General features: G+C 42.9%; 1 protein-coding gene across 5 annotated transcripts in view; it reads right to left on the minus strand.

Annotated features, from left to right (window-relative positions):
- Positions 1 to 24,067: 24,067 nt before the first annotated feature.
- Positions 24,068 to 26,815, minus strand: part of PROSER1 (proline and serine rich 1) — a 209,071-nt gene continuing 206,323 nt past the window's right edge. For all 5 annotated transcript variants that reach the window (XM_078657239.1, XM_078657238.1, XM_078657236.1 and 2 more), the window contains one exon: positions 24,068 to 26,737. In XM_078657239.1, coding sequence (XP_078513365.1) covers positions 26,612 to 26,737 — 126 coding nt within the window. In that variant the 3' untranslated portion in view covers positions 24,068 to 26,611. The remainder of the gene's footprint in view (positions 26,738 to 26,815) is intronic.

The following is a 26,815-nucleotide window of genomic DNA, read 5'->3' on the forward strand; positions in this document are numbered from 1 at the left end:
GGAGGAACTGCAGCAAGGGATCAGAGGGCAAAGAGACGGAGGGGGGTTGCATTTGTAAGATGTGTGTATCCCAGTGAACCACCCTCGCAAACTTCAAACTAGCCACAACAGATCATCCACAGGGGATGGCATGAGGCTAATCCTGCCACCAAAACAAGGTGGCTGTACAGCCCTAGGCATCCAAGGCCTTGCCAGCACAGGGGGGGCCTGGTCTGGAGGACAGCAAAACAATCAAGAGGTTGGCGAACCCACAGGAGCCTCCTCAGTATCGCCCTCCCCACCCTCCACCAACCGCTGAACGGTCGGGGAGGGCACCGGCGTCGAACGGCGTCCAGATGGCTTCTGAAGAAGCCTCGACCCTCTGGCGGGGGACCGGTGTCAAAACGATAACCGGCGGCGAACAGCATTGAGACCACTGTTCCCACTAGCGTGCGCTGGCGCGCACCTATATCTCCTGGAGCGCGCACCTTAAAATACAAAGCGCGCACAGGGAACCGTGGACAGTGAGCCGCCGCTTTTAAAATGCGTGTGGCGCGAAAACGTCGGATTGAGTGCCTTTGTTGAAGTAATCCTGTTAATCACTGCGCCCGCCATGCACTGCAATGAAGATAATTACTTTAACAAAGGCACTCAAGTGCCCTGCAGCTGTGTCCTATCAACAAATGAAAGGCAGCAAGTCTACAAGCATGACGTGTGCATCACACGTCGTGCTTGTAGATTTGCTGCCTTTCATTTGTTAATAGGGAAGTGCTGGTAATTGCTAGCGATATCATTGGTGCCTTCCTGACCTGCCGCCAGTGTCTTCGTGTGTAACCAGGTCATCAATAAAAGCAGGAATTCGTGTTTTAACTCTATCATCCCCGCAATGTGCAGAAAACGTAGTCACTACAGATGGCCCTGTGAGATTTTTCTTGGAAGCAGGTGGGAAACTCAGTATTCAACTTTTCAGACGAAGCTGTTGCACTGACTATTTTAGACAGAGTGAACTCTGTTGTGGTTCGTCTCAGGAACAAAAGAAAAAATAGCTTGGAAAAGTACCAGAGAATAAAAGGAATGAGTGCGTTAAACCGTGTCTTTGTTTATTACTTTATTTGCTGCTTAAACTGCTATTGCTGGCATAAGTACCTTTCCCTGAATAGTTGTCTAGGAATGTTTTATGCAGTTTCCTTCTGCAGATTTAGGCTCATAATCTGTGTCGGAAAATATTTTTTTTTAGAGCACAGCATTGCCACTTTTCCATTCCAGCGTGACCATAGACTCATTAGCATCAACATTCATAGGGTGAACTCTGCCATAATCCGAGGCGAACTGGCAGAAGTCAAATCCTGCTTGGTACGATCGCATTTGATAAATATTTATGAGAGCAAGCCCATCTATCATTGCTATTGATAGGAATAATATGTGGTTTAACTATTAATAAAACACTGCTTTGTTTTTGCCCTAGAAGATACACGAGGGGTTTATATATCATTTAGTAATCTTCCAAGCAATGTACACATTTACAAATGAATGCACATTTTTTTCATTTTTTCATTTTTCACAAAATGCTGAAAGTCTTGGTAACTGTGCCTAACTGCACAGCATAGTTATTTGTAGGTGTATGCCAGTTGCCAATCAGATGCAGTCGCTTGCTTCTTTAACTGTGACTCGTACAGGCCTGCCAAGTATATCCATCAGACGTGACTCTAATGCCCACCACATAAACTTTGAGAGAGTGCTGCCTGCACATTACCCGGCCTTGGACCCCGGACCGCAGCATCATGAATCAATACTGACTATCTCGCAGCATCAGGGCTGCGCCTGAGAGGCCTGTTGGGCGCTCAGCTAAGGGAAGAGCTGCCTACAGCTGTGCTGTGCCAGTGTGGGGCCGCGACCGACTGGACACGTCTTCATTGCTTTATTTTTTGCTCGCGAGAAGTGTCACTCATAGTCTTCGAAATGTCACTAATAATTTCACTGAATTATGAAAATGTCACGCATGGCAATCTGAAACCTTGGCAGCTATGCACGTAGTTAAATTGTTTGTATTTCATGGGTTCTGGTCATTTAGTTAAACCAGAATTTTTTTATTGCAATTAACTTCCTGGGTATTTAACCTTTACTATGGGTGACTCGCACTACTGGAGTCTGACACATGGTAAATTCATGGTAAGTGGAGTGAGCGGGTTTACTGCGAGTGTCTGCCTTTTTTAATGTAAGAGGCATCAAGCTGGTTAAACGTGAACACATGTAAACACATGTGTGTGGGCTTCACGTATGAAACTACAGTCATGCACAGCCTTGAAATTGCACATAGCTATTCTGGCACAGAAGGGACTCTGCATTAATAGGTGCTGACCTGGAGTAGGCACTATATTATTAGTGGGCATTCTTACAGAGGTCAGTAAGTCTTATTGGAAAATCTGTGGTGTTTTCATTGTGTATTCATCTAGGACAAATCTGCAGTGAGTTTCACTCCAAATAGGCTTCCACAGTCCTGCAAGATCTCAAATTTGTAAAACTCATACAGTGAGTTTGAACATACAGGGCTTCAACATAATACATCCACATCTTATGGCACTACACAAATTGTTTTATTTATCATACTCTGCTCCTCATCAGATTCCAAGCATTTGTACCCCCCCAACCAACTGGGGCAAGTAATTTACCCTGCTACCCAGCCAAAGGAACAAAGACCCCTCCACACAAAATGGTTGCTCTGAATTGCTTTTCTTTATTGACAGTATTAATAATGAACAGTGAAATGCCTATACATTTTATGAACACATTTCAAAATGTGTATTAATTCCATTGGTTTAACTTATGATACAGGGGTAAATCACAATATACTGCTATTTTATAAACATGGTGAAATCGTGACAAACCTTTAGGACTGCCTCTTACCTATTGACATCCCTTTTTACACATTATTACATGGTTTCTGTTATTAATGTGGTAAAGGTAATAACCTGACCAGACCAGTCATCCTGCTTTATATATAATGATACTACCTTATAATGTGATATTATAACTGATACAAGTGGAGGTGATTCTGATTATGTCGTTCAGTACCCACTAAGGGTGAAATGTGATATGAGAATGCCACCAAAGTTATTTTTATCTACCTGATGTATCTATTCATCAGTTAATAGTTGCGTATGGTTGTGAAATAAGTGTACTTTTCCCTTTTAAAAGAAAAGGCACTAACTGGAATTTTTTTGGGAGTATTGTTTTTGCGTGCCAGAAAATTGGGATTGCTAGTCCACACCATCTCTTTTAAATAGGCCTAGGACTAATCAACTTTGCTACCCTAGCCAAGTGCTACAATAGGGTACTTGGCTCTGAGTCAAAAGACAATTGCAGACTTTCATCCTTCCCAACTAATAACCCAGTTTCTCATAGTCTCTCTTAGTGGTTTTGACATGTTTCAGCCAATACTGATTTGCAGACCTTCTCTGGACAATCCTGCTGGGACCTATACCAAAATTCTTTTCTATACACTTGAATATTTATTGTCTGTGCACAAGCGAGTATATTATATGCGTGTGTGTGTTTGTGTGTATATATATATATATAAACATACATACATACACACACAGAGAAAGGGAAGGTGGCTGGGTATGTAGGCAAACACAACTCACTCAGTACAGGTAGAATATATTCAGAAGTGTCAGTTTCTTAAATGTCCATGTATCATGTGGTGACCTGGAGGAGGGAGAGCCACCTAGTCTTCCTCTATTGGAAAAAGAATTTTCCAAATTGAATTCAAAAGGGTTCTCAGAGCATGTAAAGAATTGATTTGAGTTCGCTGTGTTAACTGTTCATGCCCTGCAGGAACTAGGGGTGCATGCACACAGGGGGGCATAACATGTGCCCCCCTGCATGTATCCCCAGTTAAGCGATCATGTATAGGCTCCCAATATTTCTCCACCCTATGAACAGAGCTCTAGTTGAGAATCTTTAGTAAATCTTATCTTTGTACCACCGTTGGAGCCTTGTGCTTTTACTGAAGCCGAAGTGAGCTTGCTTGTGTAACCAATTCATGTCATAGTGTGTGTATGTAAATTGCAAACCTGTCTTAAAACCCATCATGTGGCGCTTTATGTCTGGAAATGCAGCGTATTTTCACTTTTTAAGCAAAACGTTTAGAGGGATTTTTGCACTGATATTTGTCGCTGCACCCACATACGCGGTCTGGTTCTTGGTGCACATAGCATTGGCTGCAGCGCACAGAGACCTTCCACTGCCGCACATAGATGAAACAAATTAGAGGGAACATTGATTGAGACAGCCTCAACTCGACACCGAGAGCCACCGAAAGGGCTCTGTCCACCCGGTGCCGGACCGGCGTCGACACGACCTTCACCGAGGTGGAAACCTGCAGCGAGGAACGGAGTCGACTGAGGGTTGAGAGCTGCGCTGCAGCTGCAACCGGCGTCGACGCAGGGAGCCGCACAGGGTTGTGCGAAGACAACCTTGAAGGCTTAGACGTGCGAGGAAGAAGCCCCGATGATGCAGCAACTCCGGAATCAGAGTCAGGGTGCTTAACCTGCACCTAGGGCGAGCCCGCCGGCGAAGTCCTGATCTGAGCCCCTATCCCCACTATGGGGCCTGAAGGCACACCAGGGAGAGGGGGTGACCCAAAGATGGATAGTAAGACCCGAGAATAGGCCTCAATCTGGGCCCTAGTCGCCCCAGCACCAGGAAATGGCAGGTAGGTGGGGGTCGACTCAGCAGGATCCTTGTCCGGTAGAGACCGGGAGCAACAGGCAAAACCGTCGCCTGAGGCCGGCGACATCCGCAACTTGCTTTTTCTTATGCTTACCTGTGGCAGGAGAACGACGTCCGCGGGAACGACTCCGCGACCTGTGTCGGAACGATCCCCCAGCACAGGAAGGAGACTGGCGATGTGGGGGCTCCGAACGGGACATCGGGCGGTCAGCAATTTCATGCAACATTCCCGCAAGGACTTCGGCTCAGAGTTGTGGTGCTCGCCCAAGCACCACATACAGATCGTGTGTGAATCCGTCACCATCTGCCACGAACAGGAGTCGCATGTCTTGAAGCCCGAAGGCATCACAGACTGTTCTCAGACACCAAAAGGCAAGGAGAAGGACTGGAAATTAAAAACAGGCCAGAGGTAACTGCTTCTACGGATCCGCGTTGGGACGTGGAAAAGAAGAAAACTGACGTCATCACGCTGGGGGGGTTTGGTGTGGCTATACGGCTCCATTGACGTCACTTCCGTAGACGACATCAGGATGGAGCCGGACGGTGCCGCCCACCGGCGTGCAGAGGTACTGCTTGGAAAAAAGTTTTTCCGGATCTAGTCTGATGCCTGGGGAATATTCTAAGTTAAGGAATCGGCTTCTAGATGTCTCTAGCAGATTTTGTTGTTACAATCGCTGGCAGGACTGTAAGTGTCCTCAGGACGAATTGCGTCTTTGAAGTGTGAGTAAGTCTGGTCCTGGCATTGTTTCGATGTGAAGATGTGGTGTGTAGGCTGCTAATATTGGTCATGTTGCTCCTTCTCTTCTGAGCGTACTGAGTCTTACCCTTACTCTTATATGGGGTAGGGTGCCTTTAAACCAGTATGTGTTCCTGGTACGTGAGCGGAACCTCAATGTCCTCATACGGACAGTGTTCCGCTGGTTCTTCTCCTTCTGTGTAGAAGTGAAATGTTTTTGTTCTTGCATTTGCTGCAGGGAATGTAACCCATAAATCAAATACCTCTGTTCTATATTATTCCTGTGCCTCAATAAAGAAAGCTACTATGCCACCCCTAGGTGTTAGAGCATGCGCAGTTTCAAGGTGACTGCATTTCTAATATTTTCTTCAATGTGAATTGCATCTGCATTTTTCTTCTTCATCTGAGAGGTGCAAGTTTTGCTCAACTCTTTCCACGTTGTCCGCGTCTTCAGTCATTGTTTTAGAGGAAGATTTTTCAAAGAAACTAAGATAAGGTGTTTTGCACAATTTTTAGGCACAACGTGTCCTTCAAGCTTGATTAACGAGCAGCCAATAAATAGGATTTTTCACCTACTCAGCTGAGACATTTCTGGTGTTTTGTGAATAGGGATTTCTGAGAATAGCATGACTGAACTACTCAGATTCTACTGTTAGATAAGTACCCAACCAACGTTGGTGCCGCCATGTCGTGTAGTTCCTATAAGAAGTATACAGGATCTGCGCGTTTAGACAACATACACTAGGATTGGTGTCAGATGAACTTTGATCACCCCCACCGGGTATGTTGGCCCTTTTGTACTAACTAGCTCACAGTGCTACTAGAACCTCCTCTTACCAAGGAGAGACTAGTTCCTGGCAACCATCGAACAGGACAACCTTGAACCATCAGGACCATGGAAACAATATACTACCTTTCGCTCAGTCACTCGTGCCATTCAATTATATAAAACACATGATAAAAGATGCGTACCCCTACAATGCCTCCCTAACCAATGTACCTAAGTGTACCTAGCATGGGTGTAGGTGTTAAGCCAAGAATCCCTCTAGGATTTAGTCAACCCCATTACCTGAAGTGAGAGACTATGGGACCCCGTCCTGGTCACGAGTTGGAAACCCCGCGAGGGACGTTAGACCACTGCGAGCTGGAGCATCTGCATGCAGGAACCTCAGTATCTTTGGTCAGTGCGTTGTTGGGAAGTCTCGGTCTCCTCTGTCTTATCTTAGCAAGATGTGATATATATACACCCATAGGTCTCCCCAGGGGTCCTACCTTGCTGTGTTACTGTGTCTGCCTAAGGATGACGTTGGGCATGAACTTTGTACAGGGATAATTTACAGGAGATGGTAGTCCTGCTGTGCTACCAAGAATCCTCATACATAATGCATGAGATTTCGAACTAGGGAAAACCTGCATTCATGCAGTATCGTATCTAGGTAAAAGGTCAGTCCCTGTAAAGCGTGACAAGGGTAATGTAGAGGGAGAATATAGGTGAAGGGTAATGAGATTACAGAGGTCTATATTATGGTACCTATATGGAATATAACATTTGGTTTACGAAATTTCATTGAGAATTTTATAGAATTCTTTATTTGCCCATTTAGCATTTTGAATTCTGTCTGAATAGTACCTTTTCTTAGCTTTTTTTGATAGCGGACTTCGATAATCTGTTAATTTTCTGGAGGCGAAGTTTGTCTTGATTGGTGCCTGTTTTGGCAGGCATGTTGCAGCTTTCTAATTTGTTGTTTTATCTCTGTATTTCTCCAAGGTGCTTGTTTACTTTTGTTCTGTTGTGTCTTTTTTAGTGGTATTAGGATATCAAAAGCTTCCTGTAGCCATTCATATAGTTTAACAGAATGTATTGTGTCTAGATCTGTACTGGATGTTAGTTGTGTTTATAAGTGTTGCAAATTGAGTTTGTTCCAGTCGATAGGTGTATGCATGTAAGATGGTTTTAGGTGCGTCGCTTTGTGTTGTATTATGTTGGAAAGCAAGCAAATGTTGGTCTGACCATGTGACTGGAGTCACTGTTTGAAAGATAACTAGTTCTGGGGACGATCTGATGCAGGTTCAGTGCGTCTACGCCAGTGATGATTGTTTTAAGATGGGGCATATTGGGTTTGTCAAACCAAATGTTGAGGTTGCCCAGAATGCATACGGTAGAGCGTAGCGTTATCAGGTGAATAACCGTGTCTAGAAGAGTGTCTGGGAATGTCGCTTTGCTTGGTGGAGGTCTTTAAATGAACAGGAAGTTACAGGAGGAAGATGGTGTAGGATTACATCTAGTGAAAAGGTTCTCGCAATCTCTTATGGAGATTTCGTTGGTTTTAGTGATATGTAATGTTTGTCTGAACACAACAGCTAGACCACCTCCTCTTTTGCCTTTGCACTGAAGAAATCCCCCCCCTGTCATGGGTTGCGATATGGATAAAAATGCGTTTGAAACCCATACATGGTTGGAGAGGGCAGTTGACACTTGTCTACCTATTGCCAGGTGTAGAGGGAATGTACATCGCCCACCTGCTCCCTGGTACACTGAGGATCTTAAATTAGAAAAGACTAAATGTAAGGCACTTGAACGGAAATGGCGGAAACACTATGACCCTCTAAAAAAAGAGATCTACCGTAAGGCCAGAAACCTTTATCACTCGGCCTGTACGAGAGCCAAAGCCTGTTATGTAACGGAAACCATTAACACTGCTGCTAATAAAGCACGGACTCTCTTTAATACTGTTAAAGAACTAGCTGGAGCAAACTCTATGGCTGCTGCATGCCCCCTTACCACCCAAAAATGTCAAGACCTTGCCACCTATTTTGTGGAAAAGATTGAGACCATCATTGCCAATATCAATCCTCCTACGAGGGATGGCAGAGAGGATCCGCCTCCAGTTAGGTCAGCAGGGTGCCGGCTTGATTCCTGGCCACCTATTACTTTGGAAACTTTGAAATCCCAAGCTACCTCTATTAAGTCAGGCTCCCCATGTGACCCTCTCCCTATCAGCATTCTAAGCCAACTGGATGACTCTGCTCTGAATATCATTTCCGAGACATTAAATGCCTCTATTCATCTGGCAAAAGTTCCAGCGTCCTGGAAACACGCCATGGTCAGCCCTCTGCTGAAGAAGCCTTCTGCTGATCCTGAGGTGTTGGCCAACTACCGCCCCATCTCCCTGCTGCCTGCTTTCTCCAAAATTCTGGAGAAACATATTCACGGTGTACTTACCACATTTACGGAGAACAACAACTTGCTCCATTTCTCCCAGTCAGGTTTCAGGGCTGGCCATTCCACCGAATCCGCCCTCCTGGGAGTCACCGAGAAGATTAGGGGGCTCATGGACGATGGGCAAACGGTTGCACTTGTCCTACTCGATCTGAGTGCGGCCTTCGACACCATCTCACATGACAGACTGCTTACCAGACTGAGTGAGGATGGTGTCGGAGGGGCAGCGCTGGACTGGATTGAATCCTATTTGTGCAACCGGACGTTTCAGATCTCGTCTTCACAGGCCCAGTCAGACACCTTTTGTTCGCCCCATGGCGTGCCTCAGGGCTCAATTTTGAGTCCGTTTTTCTTTAATCTGTATCTCCGCCCTCTCGCCGATCTAGCGGAGCGAGTTGGTCTAGAACTAATGACCTATGCGGACGATTCGCAGATTATTTTTTCTCTTACTAATTCGGATCCTTCATCCCCTTCTGCGCTGAAACTAGGTCTTCATGAAGTCTTCAGCTGGATGTCAACGAACCAGCTGAAGCTCAATGGGGAGAAGACTGAGATCCTTCTCTTAGGTAAAAACAGAGACCTTTGGCAGGATACTCACTGGCCGCCATCCCTGGGCGCTTTTCCTATTCCAGCTACCCAGGTCAGAAACTTAGGGGTGCACATCGATGACACACTATCGATGAAACAACAGGTCAACAAAGTGGCTGGTACTTGCTTCACTATCCTCAAATGGCTGCGGAAGATTATCTGGATGTTGCCTGCTGATACCCAGAAGACCGTGGTCAATGCCCTCATTACATCTCGGCTTGACTACGGTAACATCCTTTACCTGGGTTCCAACTTAGCCGTGATCAGACGGCTTCAGCTTGTCCAGAACTCCGCAGCCAGGTTGCTGTGTAAAATCCCCAGGACAGCAAGGATTTCTAAGTACCTTAAGGACCTGCATTGGCTCAGGGTGGAGAACCGGGTTCGGTTCAAAGCCCTGAGCTATATGTTCAAAATAAAGGCAGGAACCGCACCAAAGTATTTGGAAAAATTAGTCAGGCCCTACTTTCCTGCACGTAATCTCCGCTCTCTAAATGCAGCAAACTTTGCGGTACCCAGATTTAAACTGGCCAGAGTGGGAGGGAGATCCTTTTCCTATCTGGGACCAGTCCTCTGGAACTCCCTTCCCCCAGCTATACGAAAGGAGGAAAACTTTGCCAGCTTTAAGAAAAGCGTTAAAACCTGGCTTTTCAATAAATAATTTGGTCTCTGGCCGTCTTGTTTTCTGTGCTGTTTGGTTCTTAGTCCTGGCGCCGGGAAACCCTTTGTGGGTATCTGCGCGCATTACAAATGCAAAAAATAAATAAATAAATAAATAAATGATCTTGGGTGATAGTTTGATAGCCTAGAGGAATGGCTTTAGGCAAAACTGGAGCCATATCATCTTCCAACCATGATTCAGTTATGAATAGTAGGTCAGGTTTTGCATCGGCTAGAAGGTCGTAGATGTGATATTTGTTTTTAGAGAGCAATCAAGCATTTATTAGTAGTCAGTTTAGAGAACGTTCTTTGGCGAAAGTGTGACTTTGTTTTGTAGAAGAATGAGCAGTATTTTGTGGGCGTGTAGCAGGTGTGTCCTTAGTGTTATTATCTGTATGAGGATAGCAATTGTTTAGCTGTTCTGTATTGTGTTCCTAGTCCAGCAGGCTAAGAAGTCATTTTGATGGGTCTGAAATTTTAGGTGGTGGAGATGGTAGTTGGTGTGCTGTGTTGTTTTTGTAGTGTAACCTTGTTGTGCAGTGGACATGGAGAAGCGAAGTTGTGAGGTGTGGCATGTTGCCTTTTTTCTTTGCATCTGTTTAGAGTGGAAGGTGTATGAGTTAGGGGTTGTGGTGCTACATGTGGGTCATGTAGTAAGGTTCTAAATTGTCCAGTGGATCAGAGGCGGTGAAAAGAGAGTTGCAGTATGTGTGTTAGGTGTAATGGAAGAGAGAAAGCTTGGCATTGGAGTTTGTACATTTGTGTAGTATGAAAGGTGGATGTATGTTTGTAATTTGTGATGAAAGTATTATGAGGTGTTGCACTTGAGAGATTTTGTTGTGCTGATGTGCGTGCTAGGTTTTGTTTTTGAGGAGTAGTAAAATGAGGTGCTGATATATTTGTTTTTTAGATGGATTTATTTGTATAGTATTGTTTGTGAGGTAAAGAGGATGGTGATGTGTTTGTGAGTAGAGTGTATGTTGTGTGTAAGAGGGCATGAAGTAGAGTTGAGTGTTTGTCTTAGACTTGATTGCTGCAAGAGGTAATGTGAGTGGTGCAGTGGAGTGTAAGTGTTGTGTGGTTGTGTTATTGTGGTAGTAAGAAGAGAAGGGTGTTGGTTGGAGAAATGATGGAAGGCTGAGGGTAGATTTGTTAGTGACAAAAAGGGGTCTGTGAGGAATAATTAGAGCAGGGAGTGTATCTGGATGGGATATAGTTAAGTGTGGTGTGGATTTAGGTTGTGTTAGTGATAAGTGGATTGGTTAGTGGTATAGGATAGATTTGTGTACTGTTTGTAGGTGATAGTGGAAATGTGTGGTAGCTGGGATAGAGGAGTGTATAGATTTGATTTCTGGAGTCGAAGGTGGGTGCACAGATCAGTAGGGATGTATTTTCTTTCCTGCCAACCTCAGGAATTTCGCACAAAAATATATAAATGTTGCGAAGTTTCAAGAGTATAAATTATTACATTTGTGAATACTTTGAAAGGGTGTTTTATTTGCGTTCAGTCAATCACAAGAAAAAAACACAAGAAAAAACTAAGCAAGGTTGGCACTAGTATAAAAATGCGTATTACTAGTTATCGTCTAGGGAAAAAACAAAAGGCTTGATTTAGAGTTTGGCAGATGGGATACTTCATCACAAAGCTGACTGATATTCCATCAGGATAGTTATAATATTATAATTGCATTATATCCTATGGCACTTGTAAAACAGCAGACAGACTATCCATTACGTTTGTGATGGAATATACCATCCACAAATCTCGAAATCAGGCCCTCAGCCTGGTATGTGTTGGCATACAAAGTCTCTGCGAGTTACAGGAGCCACCAAACACTATTGGCAGAATAAATCTTGAGGCTGCAAACTAAGAGTAGGTCAATAATTGGAAATTTCGCAAAACTTAAAGCATCTACTAAACACACTGCACACACTAGCGGCTGGTCTGCCATTGGAGTGGAAGGGAAAGGGGGAGACAGATGAAGTAAACAGTGAAATAATTTTTTTTTTAAAACAGTGAAACGTACCAGCCGCATTGCACCTGCTGAAACGCTGCTCGTCTGTTTCTTCCTTGCTGCATCACAGGCTCCCAGCCTCCCCTGCGTCTAATGACTGACTGAAATTTGTATTAAGCGCTCGAATGCCGCGGCGTCTTGGCGCTGTAGATTAGAAGGCGATGTGAGGCAAATCAGGGTAGGGAAAACAGCCATGTTTTCAGGGATTTTCTGAACCTCAGTTTGGAGGCTTGTGAGCGAAGTTCAGCAGGCAGTGAGTTCCAAAGTTTGGAAGCCTGATTAGAAAAAGATTTTCCACCCCAACGCACTCTCCGAATTCTAGGTACACAGACCAGGTCTTGATTGGCCGATCTTAGAGTTCGGTTGGGCACATATCGCGGGAGGAGTTTGGCCAGGTCATTCGATCCATTTCCGTGAACGGCTTTGTGGGCCAGGCAGAGGGCCTTAAACTGAACTCTGCTCTTAATTGGCAGCCTGTTTAGCTCTCGAATGGCACGGGAGGTGGGGTGACGCCTTGGCAGGTTCAAAAGAACCCTGGCGGCCGCGTTCTGGATAGCCTGCAGCTTGATCAATTGCTTCTCTCCCGTACCAAGATAGAGAGAGTTGCAATAGTCAACCCGAGACATTACCAGGGCGGCAATAACAGTCTTTTTTAAGGTGGGTGGGATGGAGGGCAAGATCTTTCTAAGTACCTTCATCGTATGAAAACAGGCAGAGGTGACTTGATTAACCTGTGCCGTGCAGGAGAGGCTTTTGTCCAATAGAAATCCAAGGTTTCTGACCTTCTCGGCTGGAGTTGGACAACAGCCGGCTTCCGGGGGCCACCATAGCTGACTCCATATCGAGGGCTTCTGACCGAATTCTATGACTTCAGTCTTCTCAGTAGTAATCAGGACACTGCTCTCATGCATGAGAGCAGCATCAGGATTGGCCTGAGTGCTCCTTGATTTGTGCTCACAGGAAGACTAGGATCCTGTGACTGCTGTCTCCAACCCAACAATGGAGACGGGGTTGCAGAGAGCTTCACTGCGCATGGCGCTTTGGACGGCCTGAGAAGGCCAGCCAAACCGTCATGCGCACTGAATCAGTGCTCACTCCTCTCCCTACTGCCTTGCCCCGCGATTGCCCTGTCCCCAAGCCTCATTTATTCGAATAAAAAGAAAAATATAATAAACACATTTGATTATCCTTTTATATTTCTAATTTTGAAGCTGGAGGGGAGGGGATGGGAGGGTACGACGATCCTCTGCCATAGCGGAGGAGCCGCCCCAGATTGCACACTAACTGGTAACTGTCAAAAAAGGACTCAAGCCAACAGCCCATAAGAAAAACATGCGAGGAAGGGTCTCATGAAATAGTGCATTAGAGGCTGATGTATAATTGCTTGATTATAGGTTGTTAACTGAGACCAGTGACACAGAGATCAGATTCCCCATCTCCTAACAGTGGGTTCCCTTTCCCTTGCATCACCTATGTAGAAATATCCACGATTTGGACATTTGCTTGCTCCTTGGCCCACAACTCTCCCAATATTCTGAATATTCAGAACAGGACTTTTGCATTTTTGCATGCCTAAAACCAGAGCATTGCAGAACACCATGTTTGGTCAGATGCGGAGATCCAGAGATGCTCCCCCCTATTCTGCAAGTGTAGGAACCCAAAATGGCTTCCCACAGGTAGAGTGGATAGAACGATGTAGCAACCACATATGCTGGGTTAGACGTTTGTGATCAACGCTCTTAACAGGGTGATGTGCAGCATTATTATGTACTCCTATAATTATTTTTCTTCATTAAAACAAACATCTTCATGCTTTCAGTAATACCAACTGCAATATAAACAATTGGCCAGGATACATCTTTAAAATTATACTTTGACTAACCCCTTTAGACACATTTAGAATGTTATTACAACTATTAAGTGACCAGAGAGGTTGCTTGCCACTGAAATATTATCACAGTAAGATGCAAAACAACTCTCAGTGGGTTCAGTGTGTGATTTTCATATAGATTCCAGGACCTTACAGGATATTAAATAAGAGTTAAACTGTTCTAGGAACTCACGTGTTATGCCTTGCAATCTGTATATAAAGTGAAAACTCTTACTTGGCTTGGACTATTTTAGTTAAGTATGGCCGGAAAAAAAAAAAGAAATCCTAGTCATTTAAATGTTAATATGTTTGTAATGCACTCTGTGAATCTATAAACTTAGTTTTACGCTGTGACGGATAATATTTTTTTACATTGTCTATTGCGTCTATTGTACAAAGATAGATTTCTTCATTTGGATTAAAAAAAGAAATCCAATATAACACTACAATAAGAATATTGCAGAGACAGTTTACGTTTGCACAAATTCTTGTTGACACTTTCTTTAAGAATTTGCAAAGAATAAAAACATGCAGTCACTCCTATTAAACTTCAGAACAATAAATGAGCGAATGAACAAACTCGAGGCAAAGACACTGGCAAATAGTTATTGAATATCAAAAGTTAATTAGCTGAAGTAGGTAATAAAGAGAAGCAAAAATAAATTTGTTGAAAAGAAAACACAGGTATACCGTATTTCAACAGATACACTTTATATTGTGAGAGGTAAATAACTGTGCAAAACCAAGATAAGATAGCCTCTACCTATTGTACATAAGTCAATTTATTGATTAAGTTGCACTCTCTGCAACGGTGGAGGTTGAAACATGATATATGGGGACTGGGATTCTGCGAGGGGGCTGACAGAAGAAAGGAGTGAGATGTGGTGGTTTTGTAGATTAAAAAGCATTTTCACAACTGGTGTTTTTCATAGTGACATAACAAAAGAAACAGTGGTATGAGGGTCGGTTACCTCGCACGCAGTACTAAGAAAATAAACACCACCATTGAAATGTTGTTCACATAGATTGTGATTTATTGAGCCTTTAAAATGGTTCACACAAGCTTTTTTTCTAATTTTATAAAAAAGATTTAAAAATTCTGTGTAATATTTTTAATTTCTTCAGCAGAATACATGTTTTAGAACCCTGATAAGCGTGTTCACACCTTATTGATAGTAGGGATTGAAACATGAAGTCAGCTTGCTCCTTAGAGAGCTCAGGTAAACATTTTAATTCTGGTAACAGAATGTAAGAAAATCCTGAACTTTATATTACATGGAATTCGGAAAATGTCTTAAAATTATGCATTATGCAACTTAGCATAACTTTTTTTAATTGAACTCACGTGTTAAAAGAAGTCTTGCAAGATACTGAACACATTTTCAGCTCAATCTAGCCTCCTCCCTATCTCTTTTAAAGCAGGGTTTCTGCTATCTTAAAAAATAAAGTCACACCTGACACCAGCAAACCATATTCCACCACGGCAACTTACAAAAGGTTTATGGCATCTGAAGCGTAAAAACATCTTAATCCGATGGCTTGCCTTAATGGAATCAAGGAGGAAAAGACAAGTTGAGTGCATTTTCTTCTTCTTCATGGGTAGAGCTGCTGTTTAAGATGATGTGTAGTATCCTTACGTTTCTGTATTTCTACAGAACAAGCAATACCACTTTTGAGACATATTTCCATAGTGTTGATGCAGCATTTTGTATTCTGATGTGTGCTCAATTTTGCTCCCAACTCTCCAGTGCAACATGCCCACAAACATTGGCCGACTTATTGCTTTAAGTAAATAGAGTACGACTGGCAGTCACAGTCGTTTTGGGGGCATTCACAGTGGCATGGATGGGAGTTATTATGTGCATTAATTCAGAGCCACATCAAGAAGTTGAACATTATAGTGATTTCACTCCACATTTAGAGTAAAATCAAAACCCCTGCCCCATATCATAAGGTAGAGAAGATGATTAAACCATCAGTTAATTTCTGAAGGCTAGGAAGGTTGTGCCTTGCTCGCGCTGGAAGAATTGCACAACTTTTCTTTCTACAAATAATCATAAAACAGATTTTTCTTTGTACGACTCACTAACTCTTCCTTCGTTCATGCAATTTCCTCATTTGCCTGCACTACAATCCACATATTGCCTGAAAAAGGCAAATCCCACAATCTTCTGTCGCACCTCTAGCCAGTCTGTTATAAACAATGGCATACAGATCTCAAAACACCATGCCCCTTGATGTCAAACCTGCTAGATCAACTAATGTTTAAGGACACCTGATCTGCTCAAAAAACTTTTAATTACATTTTACAACATTTCATAGAGAAGATGCTGCAAAACCCTTCCATTTCATCAACAGAAACTTGTCATTTTGCCATAGGTGGTGTTCGAGTTAGCAACAATCAAAAGCAAGGCACATACTTTTTACCCAGTTACGCTATCCTGTTACTTTCCTTTGTCAGAGGTCATGATGAAAATAAACATTTCCTATTAGAAACATGGTACAATCAATTAATACACTTGCACATGAATCCTTAAGCACTATAGGATTTCAGTTGGGAGCCTTGCATTTACATTCCAGTCTCTTAGGATAATTATGTTGGAGCCGCAATCAAGAACACCAACTTCGACCCAAGATCCCTAGTAATGATTGAACATTGTAATTTTCGAGCACTGTGGCTTACATCTGCTCCAAAGAAAAGAAGTCATAGATTCATTAGAGAACAACCAAATGTTAAGCATTTTTTCTGCTTTTCTGGAAAACTCTGCAAAAGAAATTAATTAGTCAGAGGAAGTGGCTTTGTGGCCCTTTCTGTGAAGTCATGGAATAAGAGGGTGAACAAATCTCCCCATTCGTATCACGAAAAAGTGTCCATTGAAGGGAGATGGAGATGCCAGAACGAGTAAGCATAATTCATGGAACAATAAGATTGTGTTGTCTCCGAGGCCGTGTACCTATTTTCCTAATTAATTGAGAAGCTGACTCACTCTGATGATTCTTTAGAGACTACTTGGCCTATGATTGCTGACGAAAGAATACCTTCTAGCTCTATTTATGTCTGCACGATATCTTGTAATTGAGGAGCTGAAAATCTTATAATAGGATGCAAGAATGGTAATCCCAGCACAGTGTTCTATTGCTACCCATCAAGAGCTCAGTAAACAAGAATGATACATAACATAAAACACCTAGCAGCAGAATGCTATCTTGAAAGGAGACACACTTTTGGTCAGATACCCACTTGATGCTTATAAAGGTCATCAAATTTAATCTGAGGTTGAAGCAAGGGTTGTTACTGAAAGACCGAGCTGCAAAAACACAGCCAATTTCGATCCAGCTGAAGGGAGGGGGGTGGGAGCAGGTTTTCTCTGTACGAAGGGGGTTCAAGCAAAAATAATTCTAGGGATAAGCCATTCCATTTTTTTCCATGGGAAGGTGCTAGTCTCCAAGCTGATTTGCACTTCTTTTTTCTGCAAACTTTGTAAATTGTGACATAGAATGGGATCTGGTGAGATTTCAGCCTATTTATTTATTTAAAAGGTTTTATATAGCATGAAATCTTGTTTTTATAAGTGCTCATTCAAAGTGCCCTGGTATTTTAGCAAGAAATACTGCACCCAGTAAATACTAATACTGCTGGAAACGATATTTACTGGGTGAGTAATAACCTTCCTACTCCAAATTAACCTCAGAGGAATCGGGGTTTACACAGCAATATTTTATTTTTCCCCTCCAAGCTGCAAAACTGAAATATATGTGGTATTTGCACAGCACCAATTGCACTAGGCTTTATCTGACCAAAAAGGAGCATGGCAATAAAGTGATATTAATGTACATATTGTTCTCCTGAATCAGCTGCAAAGCACTAGTTTGTGGCTGAATTACATTTTTTCTAGGTATCTCATCAAGAATTTTCAATTCTATTAACGACAAGGAGATGATTAAGCTTTTCTTTATTTTCCCGAATTATGGCAACCAATCAGAAAACAGTAAACACAAAAACTACATTTGACACATTTTACTCCCCCCCACATACTCCACCAATCACTGCCTTCACTGCTCCTCAAATATGGTCAGCACCACCTTGACTGACACTCTCCTTCTGTATGCTCAGTCACAACAAATCAACCATGAGCAACTAGAACCTCAACTGAATTTAGGGATCGCCAACTCCAACACACTACGGCAGCACTGTTCTGATCCTCGAAGACAAAGATCATTGAGCCTCAGAATGAGCAAAGCCCCCAGGCATGGGTACATTCAATCTTGAATCTGGCCATTATCTATGGCAGCTAACGTATAGCGTAAACGTTGTCACATATACAGTAATAATGCATAACACCACCTACAACCCATTCCACCTAGATCAACACCGTCAATGGGTGGGCAGCAGACACCAATCATCAAAGCAATATATGGCGTTTGCTGTATTGGGTGGAATATGTCTCACCTCTGTGTACTTAATTGAATTGAAAATTCTTGACACAATAGCTGTGACTTTTTTTATTCTGTCAGGACTAGAGGCCCAGATTAAGATCGCTCAAGGATGTCCCACCACCACCAAAACTACATCCACAATAGATTTTTGATAAAAAAAGTACAGAAAGTAGATACATTCGAAAAACTGGCGGCATTCATGATATCTTCCAAGCAAGAACCCAAAGCATAACTTTTTAAGGTCATGGCTCATCTTATAGAGTGTGCACTAAAAACAAACACCAATCCCAGCCTCCTCCGATAACCATTGTAACCGCCTAGCTAACATGACCAATGATACACGTTTAAATGACTTTTTTAAGCCAATCAACAACTGACCTGAAGTGTCCTGCCTATACACCCTTGTAACATCTTTGTAGTCTTTGAGGCAACAAACAACACATTGCTTATAATGGGAAAGAAAAGCTGGACAGTGAATATTTGTAAGATTCGTTTTAATACATTTAGTAATGTACAACGTCACACCATGAGGAGAAAATACTCCACCTGTTATGCCCAGTGCAGGAACATCAGACACCCTTTAACACAAAGTCAGACATAGGAGCATGGTTGGCTTATTTGATAGGTGTTTACGAGAATGAACTAAATTATCTGGCCGCTGCTCCAAGAATCTCTAATTACATTAATGTCCCACATAGTGAAGTAGTGTGGCTCACTGGTTAGAGGCGGCAGACCCGAGAGCAGAGGACGGCCCGGGACCAGGGTTCGATTCCCGGCGCGGCAGGTTTCTGGACCAGGGTCAGCGGACTCGATAATTCTCTCGCCTCGGTGCCCACTCTGATCAGCGTTCACACTCGGCAACTCTGGGCATTAGCTTGCCTCATCTTCACTAACGGCCCCACCAGACCGCCGGGGATGCCTGGTCTCACCCTGGAGATACCCATTAAGGGACCATCTCTCAGGGAAGCCAGGAAGGGTTTCGCAGCGGTCGAAGCGCCTTGGGACCCTACGGGTAAGTAGTGCGCTATATAAATGCCTATACATACATACATACATACATGCTACTGTAAAAGGTCAAGGGGGATTAGAGAATCCAATACTTCGTAACAGTTTACTTACAATAGGGGCTCCCCAACAGGATGACCATCCTCCTGAACATGTCCAGCTGAAATCACAGACCTGAAATTGTTCACAGTTCTATACACTAGCCACTTACTCAGACACGTACTTTACCACCATGATAACAGGGTCTGCCATAGGATACAAACTTCGTTCACCACACCAATGACTCCACCAAGCCCAGGCTGAAGAATATCTTTTATGCGTACTTTTCAACCATGCCTTTTGAATGAAGAAAGAAGCCTCTTTCAAAAGCTGTGGCATTTGCCAACGACTCCAAAAGTCTCCATGACACGATTCACAGTAGATTAGATTGAATTGGAGGATGAAGGAGCCCTGCTGGATCCATGAGGATCATTGGGAAAATTGGCAAAAGAATCAGAGGTTTGCAAGCCATCTTGAGGAGGACTGGAAACCAGACCCGAGTCCTCCACATAAGAGTTATAAGAACGCCAGAAAAATACACAGCTATCACCAAAATGCAGTGTAGGAGGCAAAAATGCCATGAGTAATTGGAAATTTCCACCAACATTCACAACCTCACTCCACCGAACTTGTTGATAGCGGAGACATTCTCCAACCTCAACGAATTCAGAGCTTGCCCTGAGTGGCGACAACGTCCTAATCGCAAACGTGCCTGTAATGAGCTCAAGACGACTGCTATGTATCTTAAGTTCGTCTTGTGACCATCTGCCCTACAAGGAGAATGTTCCGCACATAAAAGATGGATCTCTTCCATCTTGAAATGCCTGTATAATATAAAGTGGTTAAACTCCCTCAGGTTTAATACCAAATGGTAACCTCTCCCTTTTGCAGGAAGAAAAGGGTACTGCGGAATCCTCTTGGGTGAGGGGAGGACAAAGAAATTGCCCCTTTGGTGTGAAGATATTGAATTTCCGCATCTAGAAAATTCTGCTGTGTCCGAGGAAAAAAGGAGAGGGTGAGATCTGGTCTCTTGGACCGGATTACCCTAAAACTCCAACTTGTTACTTTGCACTGTGTCGAACACCCATGCATCTTGTGATAAAGCCCAACTGCTAGGGAATAGTTGAACTATGCCCCCAGCATTATAATAGGAAGATGGAATTATGCGTACCTGTAATTCCTAATGTTTGCTTCACAGTATTGATTACCTCTGTATTCGCCATGGTATCTATCTCTGCCCCCACGATAGCGGGATGGAAAATAGGTTCCTCCTCTGGCATGGTCTGCCCAGGTTCCGCAATTTCTGGGGTATAATTCTCTGTGGGGCTCTGAGTATGAGGATCGGCCTAGAGATTGTACTCGATAGATCCAGTGGCAGTCAAAAAGACCAGGTTCAAAAACCTTTTTAGCTTTTTAGCTGACATTTGGGCCTTTTAGTTAATCAAAGGTAGATAGGACACTTGTAACCACGTTTGCCAGGAGATCTGTTGAAAAACCCTCATAAACGCTGTGTCTTCGAAAAGCGGTTTATCTCTGTTCTCCGCCCCACACTAGCGTTGTGGCATTTATCATAGGGTTCAACAACGTGCATCATGCCATGTCTAAGTCTGTAAAGGTCTTCATAAAGTGTCCTAACTCCCAGACAAAGTGATCATAAAAAAGGAGGCCTTCAGCCACTGGACTCGCTTCAGCGATTACCAATTTAAATACTTTAGGGTCTATTCTCAGTTATATGGACTTAATTATGGCACACTGTAGATATAGCACAGTTGGGGGTACACAACTGTCAAATGGCCTGTTTGGGCCCAGCCCACCAAAACACCTGGGTCAAAGGAACCTTTGTTTCTTTCATCTGATAGCTCATCTTTAGGATTTTCATCAAGGGGCCAAACATGTGCCTCAGCTTGTCTTGGCATACTTTCCAAGATCTGTCCAGACTTTCTTAGGATCTCATGAAAATTTTCACGTAAAAGTGGCCATATTGGGATCCACCTCAGAGGATTAAGCCACCTTACACTTCTTTCTCGAGGGACTTCCGCATCAGATTGGGCATACCTTCCACAGACTCCTCAAATCAAGTACATTCAGATGACCTCACAAGATATTGTCTGGGTTGAAGGTAGTAGTGGGTGTCTTATTATGTTTAGCTTCACACTCCAGCTTCACCTTACTAGGCCCAGAGCGGTTTTGTGAGGAATATGAGAAAGTGGAATCAGCGTCGGAGTCAGTAGAGCTAGGTTTAGTTTGATAAGGAGCATCATAGAAATTGGTTGCCACCACATATTTAATGTGGACTCTAAGATAGGATTTGGCTTGCCTGTCCATAGCCTCCGTGTGCGCCCACGTTGTACCCAGCTGGGAAAGGCCTGCAACCTCCTTGTCACTGGCAACTATGTGCGTTTCTCCAGAGGACCCTGACATTTTATGTATGCTGGAGCACATTGCTGTGTAATTCACTTGAAATAGGCTGAAGTGCTTTAGCTAGCGCTTTATTCACGGATTGCTATAATACATTGTCCAGAGTCTCAACCAGGGCCCTCCTTGTAAAATTCTGGGTAGCATACCATATCAAAATATGACTGATCTATAATAATATTAACAGGTTACAAATCCCAAGGATTAAAGTGGGAGGGCAAATCCCCAGTGGGCCAAAGGCGCTAATATGGCTAATAAGTAGAATAATTATGATACAAGATGTGAAATGAGTGGCCAACTTGAATCCATTGGCATAGCGAACACATTTTGTGTTGCTAAAAATGCAGTATTGCCATGTTCTCAATATGCAGCCAGACTCCAGCAGGAGAGCAAAGTCTGAGGCCTATAAACACTCCTTGCATGCAGTGGAAAAGATTGATATTGCACCCCGACCACGGTATGTCTTCTGAATGATTCGGAACCGGCAAATTGAGCCGCGCCTTCAATTGATGGCGAGAGAAAGAGAACTTAGCTCCTCCCAATTAGAGAGAGCGCAGTCCGCCCATATCTTCTGCTCCACTAAGCAATTGCAGGCGGTTGTCTGAACCTGTGGGGAAGGAAATCACTAACCGTGCACAAAGCGTTAGGGGTTGGAAGAGGGTTCCTTGCCCTAATAGGCAACCATGAGCGGAACTGCCAGGGGCAACGGGTTCCTGCAGTTGAGCGACTACATTTTGAACCAGTGGGGTAAATGACACAAATCAATATATGTACAGAAAATATAAGACAAATCCAGAATAGTGATCAAAAATCAAGGCAAATAGCAAAACTTCCAAGTACATGTAAATAAATACAAGAAACAGCACTGATCTGGACTGCTGAGCAGCAAAGAACGAAGTAGTGAAGATGGTGATGGATGTATCTGAGGAGCAGTGAAGGCTGTGATTGGTGGACTATGGTGGCGTAAAATGTTGGATATGTAGCTTTTGTGTTTACTGTTTTCTGATTGGTTGTTGTTTAATTCACTAAAAGAAAGAGAAGCATAATTTGAGCCTCAGGTCCTGACACAATCTAGATTACTGCAGGATGTGGAATGGAGCAGTAAGAATTTCGCACTTCACTGCCTCATTGTACTAGCACATGTCAATATCATAGGGGTCGGGCAAACAAAAAAGATAATGAGAATATTTAATGATCATGTTTTTAAGCAAAGCAGGGATGATGTAAATAAAATAAACTGTAGCAGAAAAATAAATAGGTACTGTAAGTGCAGAAACCTTAAAGGGGCAGTGCCCTATCACCTGGCTAGTCTGATATTGCTTTTTTAAATTATTTTAGAGGACTGTGGTTCTGAAAATCTGGACCCTGTTGTTATCCCAATATCGAGGTCCAATACCCGTGTCACAAAATATCAACGTACCATGACGATTTTGGTGTCCATGAACCGATAATGATTAGGACATCATTCCTATGTATTTGCGTCACAATCGAGGGTTGCCAACACCCCTAAAATCGTAGTTTCCGTCCCAATCCCTTAGACTCCATTTTGTGAACGGCGTCCATCTTATGTCTTGCCCTCATGTTAAGTCAATTAAAGGTCGAGCTTGATCCAAAGGGACACGTCCACCTTCCCTGACTTCCCCCTGACCTGTCCCAACTGACTCCATGGCCTTAAGCCAAACCTGTTTGGGCAGCTCCTCGCCCAGTGGCCGAATACGATAGCATCAATGCATAACATTCCACAAACCATTCACCCCATACAGAACATGCTTTCTACAAACATGCACCTGTCCATATTCCTTGTTTATGGCCAGTTTTATGACTGGGTGGTACCTGCCTTTATTGGTGTTTCATCGATATCTGATGGGAGTCCCGGATCTTGCTGGGTAATCTATCACGAACTGGACATCTAAAATGTGGGCTTGCTTACATGACTCCGCACTTTGTATTATTGCAGAAATATGTTTATAGCCATATCATAAACTCAAGAATTCTTGCTCGAAGCCATTATTTCTGTATAAAAGGAGAAGGCTGGTTCTGTAAAAACGAACACGAACAGTCTCCTGAGAATACATGACCCGTGTTTGTCGTGCTTCTAGGACACGTGTTACTTGGTAGCTACCAATAAAACTTGATCTCTGACTGCGACTAGAAGACTCATTGTTTCTGTGGTCCGGAACAAGGGAGAACTCAGAGGTCTTCGGGTGTTATCCCCTGGCACCACCGGGTTCCTAAAAACCCGGCACCTCAGGACTGCATGTGTTTTACATTACAATTTCTGAAATAAGTAAGGGTTCAGTATCCTAATGGACTCACTGGAATATCTATCAGCAGATAGAGAAATCCCATGACTGAGAAATAGATTCAGACAACGATTGACCATTTACACTGTTTATTGAACTACAAAACTGCGTGCATTAATCAGTGCCCATTTCCAATGAAGTATACCTTTCACAGTGCCCAAGTCTTTTTGGAGACTTCAAAATTTGTTAAAAACCTAAGTGTGAACCAGTGCAAAAAAACAGGATACAACCATTCAGTACATCAATAAATAAGCGTTGTACACCATATTTTAAATAGATTTACCCAACTTAAAAATGTCAGTAAAATGATGACCTAAAACCAAAGTGGATGAAAACGTTGGGCTGCGCATGAGGTTTCACCGGATATCGTATGGGTAAACGTCAGACATACAAGAGGCAAAGTGCATGCTCCACAGTCTAATGGTCTACTAAATGTTACATGATAGTTCAAAAGTTAGTGACGTTTGTATTCTAAATATTAACAGATATTTTTCAAATCTTTATGTACTATTTCTTTATGTTATTTTTTGTGGTGTGCTTATGCAACAACATGTATAAAGCACTAACGTTCTGTTCACATTTTCAAGCGCCTACATGTAGCAAAATGCACACTTGGTGTACCTTAGAGCACCAAAGTTAGACAGTGTGTATAAGCACACATTATAAAACATGGTTTTCATTACGTGTGCGCAAAAGCCACATCACTCAACACGTTATTATTCCACTGTTCTATCTACAGCTAAAGGCTATATTTTATCTCTTTAATCCCTTCAAACAGTGTATGGAGCTCAAAGGAGAAGCGACTAGAATCTTAGTCTCAAACAATAAACATTAAAGTATGCATAATTAGTCAACACCTGATTGGAGGGTATACAATGAACCACCCCCAATTATTTGCGATAATCACAATAATGGTACCACCAGTGCCATTACACTTTTGCCGACTGTAGTCTATCCACTGAGCACTGTAGATTCGGCATTCTATGTATATGACTATGTGGCGAAGACGCCTATTTGACTCTCCTCTTTTTACATGTTTTGTCTATGTCTTCAATGTTGTCGGTACAGGCATATATGAGAAGGGAATCCCCCCTCTCACACTTAGAGAAACACCTTAGTGAGTGTAACACATAGCCTGGATTACACTCCTTTTTAACCTGCACTACACTCTATTTTGAAAAGGTCCTGAGGAAAGCCAGATTTAGTTTAAGGCTCTGGCTAAAACATGTAGACCAACTGATGGACGTAGGAGGTAGTAACTCGCCTCCCTTAAACATCCCCAAGCCTTATTTTAACCACTGACGGGGGCCCAGTTATTAAAATTTAATTTACCCTCGGGTACTGGGACCCTCGCCAAGTCGTTTTAACTCACACTTCATTTTACACCTCACACTGCACTCTCAGTAAAATACCAGCTCCGCTGTAATCAGGCGTCGCAACACACCCGGGACACATTAGGTGTCACCGGGTGGGCCCGATGATGAAGTATGCCACCAACCAGGTTGGTGGGTGAGGGCTTCAAGAACTCACCAACGAGGTGCCCATGACAAATCTAATCAGAGTCCTAACAATATTGGTCATATTTAAGCTAGTCTCTTTTGATAACACATATACAATGAACCCCCCATCACAAGATTTGGATGGTCACATTTAGAATACATTTGGAATTGAGATGTATCATTTTGTCCCAACATATTTTCCTTTAAATGGATCAAAACCAACTTATCGAAAAGTGAATTAATGCAGTTATCCATCTTTCACCATCCTTTAGAAATAACATGTTAGATTAAGATGGCACAGGTGCATGTGATATTTCTACAGCTGTACTGTAAATTACACACATGCATTATGTTTTATTCTTCTCACATCCCGAGGGGAAGGGCAACATAAAAACAAAGTTCTGCACTGCAAGTTAAATATATAAAAATCCTCTGTAAAAATAGTCCATACCTTCTGTTTTTGCTGGTTTCAAATGTTTGCATTTGCCTATATTAAAATATATTTTGGTCAACATTCTGCTAATATATGTCAGCTTTCTTGTTGAGGGTTTTTCTTCCTACGTAAAACCAATTTAAAAATACCTACCGCAAAAAATGTAGACACACTTCTAACAAAAGAATGATATGTTATTACCTTGTACATATCCCACCTCAGACATGAGGACCCACTCAGCACCAAATACTTGTGTTACCAGGGCATCACTTTACTGCACTGGAGGAGTGAAAACATATGTGCTTGCATTGCTTGCCAAAACTTGCAAATAATAGGGCACTGTCCACATTATAACAAGGTACAACATTTAAATCCGGTACCTACCTACCAAATTCATTTATGTAGGTTATTTAATTTAGGACCAAAAACGACTAATAAGAATCACAGCGTGCATCAATATGATACTGAACTGTAGTTTTATAACTCGCCTGCTCAGTAGTATTGACTGAACAGTTTGATATATTCTGTTCTGCACATTGAGCCACTGGCGCGTCAAAAACCAGTATTCATTGGCCTGGTGCATTGCCCATGAAGTCTCCAATTACTCCCCAAACGCTGATTTCTGTTACTACGCAGACATCTGTCTCCTTGTTCAGTGGGTAGCGAAACACAATGGGTGTTTTATTATTGCCATCCACGCTGTGGCATCCCCGCTTGTAAAGAAAATGGTGCTCCTGGTGAAGCAGCGTAGTTAACAAGTCCATCTGCCTGGACCTGGAAGTTCTCCAAAGCAGCTGCAGCTGACTGGGCCTTAAAAAAGCAAAAGAATAAACAAAGTGAAAGTGAGCAGGCAACCTTTACATAAGCAAGTTTAACCTTCAACGAGAA

Source organism: Lissotriton helveticus, chromosome 8 (genome assembly GCF_964261635.1).
Source record: "Lissotriton helveticus chromosome 8, aLisHel1.1, whole genome shotgun sequence".
Lineage (NCBI taxonomy): Eukaryota > Metazoa > Chordata > Amphibia > Caudata > Salamandridae > Lissotriton > Lissotriton helveticus.